The sequence below is a fragment of the Oryctolagus cuniculus genome, chromosome 4 (assembly GCF_964237555.1).
Source record: "Oryctolagus cuniculus chromosome 4, mOryCun1.1, whole genome shotgun sequence".
NCBI lineage: Eukaryota > Metazoa > Chordata > Mammalia > Lagomorpha > Leporidae > Oryctolagus > Oryctolagus cuniculus.
In genome coordinates this window covers 77553532-77569089 of record NC_091435.1, presented here as the reverse complement: position 1 = coordinate 77569089, position 15558 = coordinate 77553532, and the positions used below count along the sequence as shown (strand labels likewise).

Here is a 15558-nt window from a genome sequence, read left to right as displayed (position 1 = left end):
ATCAACAAGGAGACAGTAGATTTAAACGACACTATAGCCCAAATGGATCTAACAGATATATACAGAACTTTCAATCCTACAGCTAAAGATTTTACATTCTTCTCAGCAGTACATGGAACCTTCTCTAGGATTGACCACATACTAGGCCATAAAGCAAGTCTCAGCAAATTCAAAAGAATTAGAATCATACCATGCAGCTTCTCAGACCATAAAGGAATGAAGTTGGAAATTAGCAACTCAGGAATCCCTAGAGCATACGCAAACACATGGAGATTGAACAACATGCTCCTGAATGAACAATGGGTCATAGAAGAAATTAAACAAGAAATCAAAAATTTTCTGGAAGTAAATGAGGATAACAGCACAACATACCAAAACTTATGGGACGCAGCAAAAGCAGTGTTAAGAGGAAAGTTTATATCAATAGGTGCCTACATCAAGAAACTGGAAAGGCACCAAATAGATGAGCTTTCAATTCACCTCAAGGATCTAGAAAACCTACAGCAAACCAGACCCAAATCTAGTAGGAAAAGAGAAATAATTAAAATCAGAGAAGAAATCAACAGGATTGAATCCAAAAAAACATTACAAAAAATCAGCCAAACGAGGAGCTGGTTTTTTGAAAAAATAAACAAAATTGACACCCCATTGGCCCAACTAACAAAAAAAAGAAAAGACCCAAATCCATAAAATCAGAGATGAAAAAGGAAACGTAACAACAGAAACCACAGAAATAAAAAGAATCCTCAGAAATTACTACAAGGACTTGTATGCCAGCAAACAGGGAAACCTATCAGAAATGGATAGATTCCTCGACATGTGCAACCTACCTAAATTGAACCAGGAAGACATCGAAAACCTAAACAGACCCATAACTGAGACAGAAATTGAAACAGTAATAAAGGCCCTCCCAACAAAGAAAAGCCCAGGACCAGATGGATTCACTGCTGAATTCTACCAGACATTGAAAGAAGAACTAACTCCAATTCTTCTCAAACTATTCAGAACAATCGAAGAAGAGGGAATCCACCCAAATTCTTTCTATGAAGCCAGCATCACCTTAATTCCTAAGCCGGAAAAAGATGCAGCACTGAAAGAGAATTACAGACCAATATCCCTGATGAACATAGATGCAAAAATCCTCAATAAAATTCTCGCCAATAGAATGCAACAACACATCAGAAAGATCATCCACCCAGACCAAGTGGGATTTATCCCTGGTATGCAGGGATGGTTTAATGTGCACAAGACAATCAATGTGATACACCACATTAACAGACTGCAGAAGAAAAACCATATGATTATCTCAATAGACGCCGAGAAAGCATTTGATAAAATACAACACTCGTTCATGATGAAAACTCTAAGCAAACTGGGTATAGAAGGAACATTCCTCAATACAATCAAAGCAATTTATGAAAAACCCACGGCCAACATCCTATTGAATGGGGAAAAGTTGGAAGCATTTCCACTGAGATCTGGTACCAGACAGGGATACCCACTCTCACCACTGCTATTCAACATAGTTCTGGAAGTGTTAGCCAGAGCTATTAGGCAAGAAAAAGAAATTAAAGGGATACGAATTGGGAAGGAAGAAGTCAAACTATCCCTCTTTGCAGATGACATGATTCTTTATTTAGGGGACCCAAAGAACTCTACTAAGAGACTATTGGAACTCATAGAAGATTTTGGCAAAGTAGCAGGGTATAAAATCAATGCACAGAAATCAACAGCCTTTGTATACACAGGCAATGCCATGGCTGAGGAAGAACTTCTAAGATCAATCCCATTCACAATAGCTACAAAAACAATCAAATACCTTGGAATAAAGTTAACTAAGGATGTTAAGGATCTCTACGGTGAAAATTACAAAACCTTAAAGAAAGAAATAGAAGAGGATACCAAAAAATGGAAAAATCTTCCATGCTCATGGATTGGAAGAATCAATATCATCAAAATGTACATTCTCCCAAAAGCAATTTAGATTCAATGCGATACCAATCAAAATACCGAAGACCTTCTTCTCAGATCTAGAAAAAATGATGCTGAAATTTATATGGAGACACAGGAGACCTCGAATAGCTAAAGCAATCTTGTACAACAAAAAGGAAGCTGGAGGCATCACAATACCAGATTTCAGGACATACTACTACAGGGCAGTTGTTATCAAAACAGCATGGTACTGGTACAGAAACAGATGGATAGACCAATGGAACAGAATTGAAACACCAGAAATCAACCCAAACATCTACAGCCAACTTATATTTGATCAAGGGTCCAAAGCCAATCCCTGGAGTAAGGACAGTCTATTCAATAAATGGTGCTGGGAAAATTGGATTTCCATGTGCAGAATCATGAAGCAAGACCCCTACCTTTCACCTTACACAAAAATCCACTCAACATGGATTAAAGACTTAAATCTACGACCTGACACCATCAAATTATTAGAGAGCATTGGAAAAACCCTGCAAGATATAAGTACCGGCAATGACTTCTTGGAAAACACCCCAGAGGCACAGGCAGTCAAAGCCAAAATCAACTATTGGGATTGCATCAAATTGAGAAGTTTCTGTACTGCAAAAGAAACAGTCAGGAGAGTGAAGAGACAACCGACAGAATGGGAAAAAATATTTGCAAACTATGCAACAGATAAAGGGTTAATAACCAGAATCTACAAAGAGATCAAGAAACTCCACAAAAACAAAACTAACAACCCACTTAAGAGATGGGCCAAGGACCTCAATAGACATTTTTCAAAAGAGGAAATCCAAATGGCCAACAGGCACATGAAAAAATGTTCAAGGTCATTAGCAACCAGGGAAATGCAAATCAAAACCACAATGAGGTTTCACCTCACCCTGGTTAGAATGGCTCACATGCAGAAATCTACCAACAACAGATGCTGGCGAGGATGCGGGGAAAAAGGGACACTATCCCACTGTTGGTGGGAATGCAAACTGGTCAAGCCACTGTGGGGAGCAACTCAGACTAGACTAAGTTACTGGAATTAAGACTTATTCTATGCATCTGCTCTCCCACAATATGGCGCTGGGAGAGGAGAAAACAGCTTCTACGCAGCTGCCTCTTGCCAACTTGAGTGATGACCTCCAGGAGCTGATCCTGCTCCTGATTGGAGGAGAGCAGTGTACTCGGCGTGTGGGCAGCCGAGTTGGGATTGGCGGAAGAGGACTATAAAGGAGGAGAGAGACGGCATGCACCGGGAACATCTAAGGGGAACATCTGAGGGAACACCTGTGCAGCCCCCGAGAGAGCCGGCCGGCGGTGTGCTGCTCCCCCGCGGAAGTGGGGAATGTGGCAGGGGGAACCGCCCTTCCACAGAGGTGGAAGGGACGGTAGCCAACCCGGGAAGAACCAGCAGCAAACCCGGGGAGGGCCGAGCAGACGAAAGAACAGCGCAGGGTCCTGTGTCGTTCCTCCGCGAAGAGGGGGAGCGACAGCCACTATGGAAGTCAGTCTGGAGATTCCTCAGAAACCTGAAGATAACCCTACCGTTCGACCCAGCCATCCCACTCCTTGGAATTTACCCAAAGGAATTTAAATTGGCAAACAAAAAAGCCGTCTGCACCCTAATGTTTATTGCAGCTCAATTCACAATAGCTAAGACCTGGAACCAACCTAAATGCCCATCAACGGTAGACTGGATAAAGAAATTATGGGATAAGTACTCTTTAGAATACTATACCGCAGTAAGAAACAACGAAATCCAGTCATTTGCAACAAAATGGAGGAATCTGGAACACATCATGCTGAGTGAAATAAGCCAGTCCCAAAGGGACAAAAACCATATGTTCTCCCTGATCGGTGACAAATGACTGAACACCAAATACGAAACCTGTTGAAGTGAAATGGACACTACGGGAAACGGTGACTTGATCAGCATAGCCCTGACTGTTAATGAACAACTTAATACATTATCCCTCTTTTAGTTTTTTTGGTCTGTTCTACTTAATATGACTGGTTTAATTCTGTAATTATCACACAGTTATTCTTAAGTGTTGAAAATTAACTGAAATGTGATCCCTGTTAAATATAAGAGTGGGAATAAGAGAGGGAAGAGATGTATAATTTGGGACATGCTCAAGCTGACTTGCCCCAAATGGTAGAGTTAGAAACATACCAGGGGATTCCAATTCAATCCCATCAAGGTGGCATGTACCAATGCCATCTCACTATTCCAAGTGATCAATTTCAGTTCACAATTGATCATAATGAAAGGACTAAGAGTCAAAGGGAGCACATAAACAAGTCTAGTACCTGCTAACACTAACCGATAGAATAAATAAAGGGGAGAGTGATCCAACATGGGAAGTGAGATACTCAGCAGACTCATAGAATGGCAGATGTCCTAAATAGCACTCTGGCCTCAGAATCAGCCCTAAAGGCATTCGGATCTGGCTGAAAAGCCCATGAGAGTATTTCAGGCATGGAAAGCCAAGACACTCTGGCAAAAGATCTCTGTGAGTGAGATCCCAGTGGAAAGAACAGGTCATCAGAGAAGGAGGTACCTTTCTCTGAAGGGAGGAGAGAACCTCCACTTTGACTATGACCTTGTCTAAAAAAGATAAGAGTCAGAGAACTCAGAGGGCTTCCATAGCCTTGGAAACTCATGACTGGAGCATAGGGAGACTACTGATGCCATAGACAGGAGTGTCAATTGGTAAAGTCAACAACAGGAGTCACTGTGCACTTACTCCTCATGTAGGATCTCTGTCCTTAATGTGCTGTGCAATGAGATTTAATGCTATAACGAGTACTCAAACAATATATTTCACTTTGTGTTTCTATGGGGGTGCAAACTGTTGAAATCTTTATTTAATGCATACTAAACTGATCTTCTGTAAAAAAAAAAAAAAAGAAATTATCAATTCCCAACTTGACTCTCACTGGGATTAAACACGACAATAGGTCTGATCTGATTTCGTCATCATTTAAAAAAAATCATCTATTATTTTTCACTTTATGTTTCTGTGTGGGAGCAAACTGTTGAAATCCTTACTTAATGTATACTAAGCTAATCTTCTGTATATTAAGATAATCGAAAATGAATCTTGATGTGAATGGAAGGGGAGAGGGAGTGGGAAAGGGGAGGGTTGTGGGTGGGAGGGACGGTATTGGGGGGAAGCCATGGTAATCCATAAGTCGTACTTTGGAAATTTATATTCATTAAATAAAAGTTAAAAAAAAAGAAAAAAAAAGAAAATATAAAAGTTTTATTTCGCCTTAATTTTTTAGCCTTTCCCCATAGAAATGGGAAATTGTTAGATATCCTCTATGTACATTTAGAACCACACCAGTGCTACTATAATCTATGCTCCAAGCCCAACCATCAAACACTTTTAAAAACTCAAGACAAGGAAAGTTTGTTGGATTTATCCATACTTTTCCTCACCATGTCCTTTTCTCTTGATGCTCCAAAGATCCTTCTTTGTTCATTTCCTTTTGTGGAGAGAACTTCTAGTAGCTATACTTTATACTTTTAGGGCATGTTTGATATTCACAAATTCTTTTAACTTAATTCATCAGAAAATGTTTTATTACTTTTTATTTCCTGAAAGATTTTCACTGGGTACATGATTCTGGGCTGACAATTCTTTTCCTATATGAAATACAGCCAGGCCTTCTGGTCTCCAGGGACTCTGATGAGCAATCTGATGTGATTCAAATTGGTTTTGTGCTATTCTTAAGGTAACATTTTTTTTCTTGTAACATTCAAGATGGTTTTCTCTTCGTGTTTAGTGTTCAGAAATTTGATTGTGATATATGTTAACATGGATTTCATGGGGTTTTTCTCAGCTTCTGGAATCAGCAGTTTCATATGCTTTGCTAAATTTGGCAAATTTTCATATAGTTATTTCCTTGAATAATTTTGCAGCCCTCTGTTTTTCTTCTCTTCTTCACTTGACATTTACTGCCACAACGGATAGGTAATTGTGGCTTATCATTGCTGCTGAAAGTGGTGGAAATTCTGGAACCTCACACGGTCCCTATGGACAATACAATGGAGGACTTTTGCCCAGAAAGATTGATACATTCTCCTTATGAGGCCTTTTCTGACCTCTGGGGAGGTTGGAGCATATTGTTACAGCTTGAGAAGGTGATGGTCTAGGTTCCCCAATCAGTTTTGGCTGCAGTCGGTTAGGCTGGGAGCACAGTGGGATGTGGTCAAAGTTGTGTGTGTGTGTGTGTGTGTTTTCCTTTTCTATGCCCATTTGCAGTTCTAGATTACCAGTTTGTAGAGCTCCCATTCTTGGATACTTGGGGCAGAGAGAAAACCCAAGAAGCTCATTATCATGTTGTTCTTTGGGATTTGGGGCCCTACTCCTTGAAATATTTATCCTATTTTCCCAGTTCTCTTATATTTGTCCTATGTATAAAGCCCAAGATTTTTAGTTGTACTTAGTAGGAAGAATGGGGAAAAGTGTATTTAATACTCTATCTTTCCATTAACAGAAATTCCCATTATTGTTCAAAATTTCATATTTTTCTTTAGGTGTATCTTTCTTTTAATTCCTAATATTAGAACATGAAGTGGGTTAATATACAGAGTAAAGATACTTCTGGTGCCATAACTTTGAAGCATACTTTCAGTAACTACTTGATAGGGAAATAAATCAGTGATTCTTGGATTGCTGGCAATCAAGAGATATTGGTAATATTCTCTGATTTCCACATATATTCTTCCCTGACTAATCATGATCTTTCCTTTTTCGTTTTCTCCTAATGATATAATTTATACTTAATTCTTTTTAAAAATAGTTATATGTTTACAGGGGTTTTATTCTATCTTCCATGAATATGATAATCTTTATGTAGAATCTATTTCATAAATTTTTCCTTTTAATTAAACTGTTAATCTACATAGATACAGTTATGGAAAAGTGTTGGAACTGAATAAAGATATTTTGTTGATGAATTCTTAACTCATTAAACACACTGCACTTACCCAGTAATAATAATTTCTGGATATGTTTGTGCTCCAAGGTTCCAAGCTCCCCCACTGATTGGCCACTCCTAAACAGAATATACAGAAAGAACATGTAAATTTTCTTTTTTAGTTTGAGTGACTCAAACTTAGAAAATAAATATTCTTTAAACTTTTATTTAATAAATATAAATTTCCAAAGTACAACTTTTGGATTACAGTGGTTTTCTCCCCCCATAACCTCCCTCGCACTCACAACCATCCCATCTCCCGCTCCCTCTCCCATCCCGTTCACATCAAGATTCATTTTCAATTATCTTTATATGCAGCAGATGAATTCAGTATATACTAAGTAAAGATTTCAACAATTTGCACCCACCCAGAAACACAAAGTGAAAAATACTGTTTGAGTACTAGTTATAGCATTAAATCACAATGTACAGCACATTAAGGACAGAGATCCTACATGAGGAGTAAGTGCACAGTGACTCCTGTTGTTGACTTAACAAATTGACACTCTTGTTTATGGCATCAGTAATCACCCTAGGCTCTTGTCATGAGTTGCCAAGGCTATGGAAGCCTTTGAGTTCACCGACTCTGATCTGTTTAGATAAGGTTGTAGACAGAGTGGAAGTTCTCGCTTCCCTTCAGAGAAAGGTACCCCCTTCTTTGATGGCCCATTCTTTCTGCTGGGATCTCACTCCCAGAGGTGTTTGGTTTTTTTTTTTTTTTTTTTTGCCACAGTGTCTTGGCTTTCCATGCCTGAAATACTCTCATGGGCTTTTTAACCGGATCTGAATGCCTTGAGGCCAGAGTGCTGTTTAGGACATCTGCTATTCTATGAGTCTGCTGTGTATCTCACTTCCCATGTTGGATTGTTCTCTCCTTAATTCGATCAGATAGTATTAGCAGACACTAGTCTTGTTTATGTGATCCCTTTGACTCTTAGACCTATCATTATGATCCATTGTGAACTGAAATTGATCACTTGGACTAGTGAGATGGCATTGGTACATTCCACGTTGATGGGATTGAATTAGAATCCCCTGGTATGTTTCTAACTCTACTGTTTGGGGTAAGTCCGATTGAGCATGTGCCAAACTGTTCATCTCCTCCCTCTTTTATTCCCACTCTTATATTTCACAGGGATTACTTTTCAGTTAAATTTAAATGACTAAGAATAACTGTGTGTTAATTAAAGAGTTCAACCAATAGTGTTAAGTAGAACAAAAAAACATACGAAAATGGATAAAGTATTAAGTTGAAAATATTTTAAAATAATAAAAGTTTCACTTAGTTGTGAAATAATCAAGAATTATGGTTTTCAATTTTTCATTGAACATGCACTTCTGAATGCATAAATCTATCTCCTTTAATATGGATTTTAACCAGTATTAGCATTCACATAAATAAATCAAATATTTTAAATTGTACAAACCCCATGAAATATGTGGAAATATATATAATGGAAAAACTATGTGCAGATTTCAATTTTTTTGGCCTCAGAATAGTGTAGAGTTTCATTTTTTTAACAGACTTTTTGAAGTATTCTTGTACAGTGTTGCTACATGTATCACACAGTTTGCATACTACCACATGATTGTGGTGTAAATTGACACAGAATAATATGTAAATGATGTGTCTTGGAGTTGTCTATCCCAACAGCCCTGGGAAAACAACAGATATTGGCTTCTGCCAGGGAGAGTCTTAATCCATATTCTGATGGTTTCAGTTTGGGTTTCAAATAAGGGTGTTAGAGAAAATAACCACAAATATTTCTTTACACAGTGAAGAAAAATTCATGGACCTGGGGTAGTCACACTTTGTCTTACATAAGAATCACTTAGGGCAGGCGCCGCGGCTCAGTAGGCTAATCCTCCACCTTGCAGCGCAGGCACACTGGGTTCTAGTCCCGGTCGGGGTGCCGGATTCTGTCCCGGTTGCCCCTCTTCCAGGCCAGCTCTCTGCTGTGGCCAGGGAAGTGCAGTGGAGGATGGCCCAAGTGCTTGGGCCCTGCACCCCATGGGAGACCAGGAGAAGTACCTGGTTCCTGCCATCGGAGCAGCGCAGTGCGCCGGCTGCAGCGCGCTGGCCACGGCAGCCATTGGAGGGTGAACCAAAGGCAAAGGAAGACCTTTCTCTCTGTCTCTCTCTCTCACTGTCCACTCTGCCTGTCAAAAAATAAAAAAAAAATTTTTTTTTGACAGGCAGAGTAGACAGAGAGAGAGAGACAAAGAGAAAGGTCTTCCTTTTCCATTGGTTCACCCCCCAATGGCCACTGTGGCCGGTGCACCGCGCTGTTCCAAAGCCAGGAGCCAGGTGCTTCGCCTGGTCTCCCATGCGGGTGCAGGGCCCAAGGACTTGGACAATCCTCCTCTGCACTCCCAGGCCATAGCAGAGAGCTGGCCTGGAAGAGGAGCAACCGGGACAGAATCCGGCGCCCCAACCGGGACTAGAACCCGGTGTGTCGGCGCCTCAGGCAGAAGATTAGACTATTGAACCGCGGCACTGGCCACTTAGGGGAACTATTAAAACCCACATTGCCCTGATGCAGCCCTGGTTTCTGGTTTTGTTAGTCCAGGTCAGCTTGTCTAGGAGTTGTGGATGGGGTACTTTTTATTTTTTGATTGGGGTGTGTGTGTGTGTGTGTACATACATATGTAAAGTGTATAATGTGATGTTTCAATACATGAATACATTGCATTATGATCAAATTAGAGTATGCTATCATTCATTTATTATTTCTTTGTGGTAAAAAACACTGAAAATCCTATTGCCCAATTATTTGGAAATACACATAGAGTGACCATATAGTGCAACAGAACAACAAAACTTGTTCCTCCAACCTAATTATAACATTGTACCCATAGACTATTCTCTTCCCATTTCCTTTGCCCCTTCCACTCCCCATTCTTTGCTAACTACTATTCTGCTCTCAACTTAATGATATCAACATTTTAGATTCCACACGAGTGAGATAATTCTTCTATAATTGCTGCTTTTACCTTAGTGCTGTATCCTTGTTTTTTATGCTTGACTCCTATAGAATAGAGTACTAGAATCAAATCCGGAGGGCAATCAGCAAAGTATGCTGTGCATGTAACTGGTGATTCATGAATATCCATGGGATATGGATTTTCAAAGATTGGAAAACTAACAGATAAAGACAATATATTAGAATCATTTTACAAAGATAAAAGTTATGAAATAATACTCACAATGTAAGCTCTAAAATGTTTCTAGATATTTATCATATATTCAACTGTTTTTCAAGTACTATAAAATAAAAATCAAAAGTAATGTTCCTTTTAAATAGTTCTCTGAAAATATAATACTGATATTGGTAAGATTTTAACAAATAAAAAATATGCTCTCCAGAATTTCAACATTGAAGTCAAGTTGTATTTAGAATACGGACACATAGAATTGTAATAAACTTAAAATATTATGCAACAATTTGACAATTTCTTTAAAATTATACCAACTAAGCACTTTATGTAAAACTTTACCTAAATACTTATAAATATTATAATATCAGTAAATTCTAAGGTTTTTCAAAGGGAGGCATTCACACAGGCAAGTTTTTCTCTTTTTCTTGGCAGTAATTTAAAGATCTATGTAATATGTCTAGAAGAAACATATCTTATTTAAAAAGATGCACACATACTGAAAGTAGAAGGATGGAAAAAGATATTCCATGCTAACAGATACCAAAGAGGAGATGGTGTAGCCATCCCAAGAGCAGACAAAATAGACTTTAACACAAAAATTGTTAAAAGAGACAAAGAAGGGCACTATGCAATGATTAAGTGATCAATTTACCAGGAAGATGTGACTATTATAAGTGTATATGTACCTAATTATAGGGCACCTGGCTATTTAAAGAAATATTAATGGATCTAAAGGGAGACACAGATTCTGATACAAATATATTTCTATATATTGTATTATATTGTATATATAGAGTGTATGTAATGAGGACTTCAATAGCTCACTTTTAGCAATGGATACACCAACTAGACAGATAATCCGCAAGGAAACAACAGTTAAGCGACATTATAGACCAAATGGACCTAATGGATATCTACAGAATTTTTCATCCTACAGTTGCACAGTACACAGTCTCCTCACCAATGCATGAAACTTTCTCAAGTATAGACCATATGCTAGGCCATAAAACAAGCCTCAGCAAATTCAAAAAAAATTGAAATCATACCACGCAACTTTTCTGACCACAATGGAATGAAGCTAGAAACAACTCAAGAATCTCTAGAACATATGCAAACACATGGAGACCAAACAATATGCTCCTGAATGACAGTGGGTTATAGAAGAAATCAAGAGAAATAAAAATTTTTTAGAACTGAATGAAGATGATACAACGTATCAAAACTTATACGCTACAGCAAAATCAGTATTAAGAGGAATATTTATTGGTGCCTATATTAAGAATTTGGAAAGGTACCAAATAAATGAGCTGTCAATACATCTCAAGAACATTAAAAAAAAAAAAAAACAAGAACAAGCCCAACAACAAGTTAGTAGGAAGAAACAGTTAAAATTGCAGAATAAACAAAACAAACAAAAAAATACAAAAGACCTGTGAAATGAAGGAATAGTTTTGTGAAAAAAACAAAATTGATACACCATTGGCACAACTATCCAAAAAAAGAGAAGAAGAACACAAACAATAAAATTAGAGATGAAAAAGAAGATGTAACAACAGATACCACAGAAATAAAAAGAATCATTGGAAATTACTACAAAGAGCTGAATGCCAACAATTTGAGATACCTAGAAGAAATGGATAGATTCCTGGACACATAAAACCTACCTAAATTGAGTCATGAAGACACAGAAAAACCTAAACAATAACCAAGATGGAGATTACATTAATAATTTATTAATAAATTAATAATTTCTCCTGACAAAGAAAAGCCCAGGACCAAATGGCTTCACTGCTTAATGCTACCAGACATTTAAGGAAGAACTAACTCCAATTCTTCTCAAGCTATTCAGAACAATTGAAAGGGAGGAAATGCTCCCAAATTCCTACTATAATGTCAGCATCACTTTAATTCCTAAACTAGAACAAGATACCACAGGGAAAGAAAGCCATGGACCAATATATCTGACAGACATAGATATGAAACTCCTCAACAAAACACTAGTTAATCGAATCCAACAACACATCAGAAAGATGATTCACCTGGACCAAGTGAGATTTAGCATTGGTATAATGGGGTGGTTCAACATTACCCAATCAATAAAAGTGATACATCACATTAACAAACAGAACAAAAATCATATGATTATCTCAAAAAATGCAGAGGAAGTATTTGATAAAAAACAACATGCTTTCATGATGAAAACCTCAAGCAAATTGTGTATAGAAAGAACATTCCTTAACACAATTAGCACAATTTATTACAAAACCCACGGCCAGCATCTTATGGAATAGGGAAGAGTTAGAAGCATTCCCACTTTGATCCAGAGCCAGACAAGGATACTCTCTTTCACCATAACTATTCAATATGGTCTTGGAACTTTTATCAGAGCCATTAGGCAAGAAAAAAAATCAAAGGGATAGAAATTCCATTGGAGGAAGTAAAATTATCACTATTTGCAGATGACATGATTCTATAAACAGGGGATCCAAAAGAATCCACTAAGAGACTATTGGAATGCATGAAAGCATTTATTAAAGTGACAGGATATAAAATTAATACAAAAACCAATAGCCTTTGGATACACAGACAACACTATGGCTGAGAGGGAACTTCTAAGATCAATCCCTTTCATAATAGCTGAAAAAATATTAAATACCTTGGAATACATTTAACCAAGGAGGTTATGATGAAAATTATAAAATGTAAAAGAATGAAATAGAAGAAGAAACACAAAAAAATGGAAAAAGTTCTATGTTTGTGTATTGGAAGAGGTAATGTCAAAATGTCCATAATACCGAATGCAATTTACAAATTCAATGCAATCCTAGTTAAAATATGAAGGAAATGCTTCTCAAATCCAGAAAGAACAATGCTAAAATTAATACAGAAATACAAGAAATCCCAAATTGCTAAAGCTATCTTATAACAAAAACAAAGCTAGAAGAACCACAATGCCAGATTTCAAGACATACTAAAAGGCTATAATAATCAAAACAGCCTGGTACTGGCACAAAAACAAACATATAGACCAATGATATGGAACAGAAACTCCAGAAGTCAATCCATGTATCTACAACCAACTAATCTTTGACAAAGGAGTTAAAATCATTCCCTGGAGAAAGGATTCATGTTCAACAAATTGTGCTGGAGAAGTTGGATTTCCTCATGCAGAAGTATGAAACAATACCCCTATCTTACACATTATGGAAAAATGAACTAAAAATGGATCAAGTACCTAAATCTATGACCTGATAGCATCAAGTTACTAGAGGAGAACATTGGGGAAAGTCTGCAATACATTGGCATAGGCAAAGACTTCTTGGAAAAGACTCCAAAAGCTCAGGCAATCAAAGCCAAAACTGACAAGTTGGATTGCATGAAGCTCAGAAGCTTCTGTACTGCAAAGGAAACACTCAGTAAAGAGGCAGCTAACAGAGTGGGAGAAATATCTGCAAACTATGCAACTGATAAAGGGTTAATATCCAGAATCTATCAGGAGCTCAAGAAACTCAACAAAAAATACAAATAATCCAGTTAAGAAATGGGCAAAGGTCTTGAACAGGTATTTTTCTAAAGTGGAAATTCAAATGGCAAACTGACACATGAAAATACGCTCAGCATCACTTTCCATCAAGGAAATGCAAATCAAAAACACAGTGAGGTTTCACTTCACACCAGTTAGAATGGCTCCCCTACAGAAATCAACAACAATAAATGTTGGTGAGGATGTTGGGAAAAAGGTACCCTCATCTACTGTCAATGGGTATGTAAACTAGCACAGCCATTGTTGAAGACAGTATGGAGATATTTCAGAAATCTGAAAACAGATATACCATATGACCTAGCCATCCCACTCCTGGGAATTTACCCAAAGGAAATGAAATCAGCATATGAAAGAGTTATCTGTACCCCCATGTTTACTGCAGCTCAAATCACCATAGCTAATATATGGAATCACCAAGCTGTCCATAAACAGATGACCTTAAAGAAAGTATGCCATACATACATTATGGAATACTACTGAGCCATAAAAAATGAAATCCTGTCTTTTGCCACAAAATGGATGCAAATGGAAACCACTGTACTTATTGAAATAAGCCAGTCCAAAAGGGACAAATACCTTATGTTTTCTCTGATCTGTGGTAATTAAGAGGAACAAAAATGTATAGGAAATCAAAATTTCAAGATTCAATGATTGCTTACAGCTCTTGCCTCTATTATGTAAAAGTTTTTTTTCCTTCTTACTATTTGTTTAACTTTTTGTGTAGTGTAGGGTTAATCTTATGCATGTACAGTAAAATGAAAGTAAATCGTAAAAATTCAGAGAGAGAGAGAAAATAAGAGAGGAGGAGGACGAAGTCTGGGGTGGGAGGGAGCATAGGATGGAAGTATCACTATGTCCCTAAATCTGTATATATGAAATAGATGAAATTTACATATCTTAAATAAAATTAAAAAAAGAATATAGATGTCAACTTATAAAACTGGTGTTGTGGAAATGGAAATGAAAGTATATATCTCATAAACCAAGAGATGGAAAACACTGCAATCCTAAAGTTGACCTTCACATGGAGAATTTAATGAAGTAAAAGAAAGTAAAAAGGGAGGTATGGAAGGAGGAGGAATTTGTAAAGGACTCCAAATCCACAACTTGTTTCACATTTAACATATCTGTGAGAAAACTATTTGGAGGGAAAAAAATACATTCAATTTTGACAAGCTCCATCTCATGTAATATACAATGACTTGGGGAAATCATATAAGTTTCAAAACATGGTGCTAAAGCAGGTGAAATGCTAGATAAAAACTTGCCAAAAATGTTGATTCACATAGTTAGATAATGAAAAGTATAGTTTATTTGTATAAAAAACTTTTATATGATCCCCATTTCACCACAATAAGAACAATTTAAAGCAAAAGTATAAATGTGTGCATGCTAAAGAAAGTGAGCATTAAAAGGAAAGTATGGTGGGACTTGGAGAATGTTAGACAAATGGACAAGGTATTAGGAACCAAGAAATATCACACAGAATGAAGAACTGAGTACCAATGAGATCAGAAAAATATAATTTAATAAAACTTATATTAGAACTTCTTAGAGGAAGAAGCATAAACTCTTGCCTGTATATAAAATTCAATTAAGTTTAATGGGGCAGCTAGGTAGAATTCAATTATACTGACCTTATGGTCAATTATAAATCCTTTTCAAAATGCAGATATTATATAATGTAAATTAGCAAAAATTTAGCTAATTTACAGATTTAGCTAATTTAGGTCTTACATTTACAAACTATATGGAAAGCATAATTAAGAGTATAATTTATTCAACAAAAAATTACTGAGAGTTAACTCCACACAAAGATACAATATTCTCTTCATGGAGTCTACAGTTTAGTACGGAGATGATCTTTAACACCAAATGGAAATTGCATGTGTCTCAAAAGC

The 15558-nt window shown here is 37.1% G+C and overlaps 1 protein-coding gene across 14 annotated transcripts in view; it reads right to left on the bottom strand.

Moving 5' to 3' along the window:
* The window catches only part of STXBP5L (syntaxin binding protein 5L), a 426109-nt gene that overhangs the window by 184439 nt on the left and 226112 nt on the right, over positions 1-15558 (bottom strand). For all 14 annotated transcript variants that reach the window (XM_051859274.2, XM_051859272.2, XM_051859275.2 and 11 more), the window contains 2 exons: positions 9949-10096; positions 6965-7032 (listed from right to left, as the gene is read on the bottom strand). In XM_051859274.2, coding sequence (XP_051715234.1) covers positions 6965-7032; positions 9949-10096 — 216 coding nt within the window. The remainder of the gene's footprint in view (positions 1-6964; positions 7033-9948; positions 10097-15558) is intronic.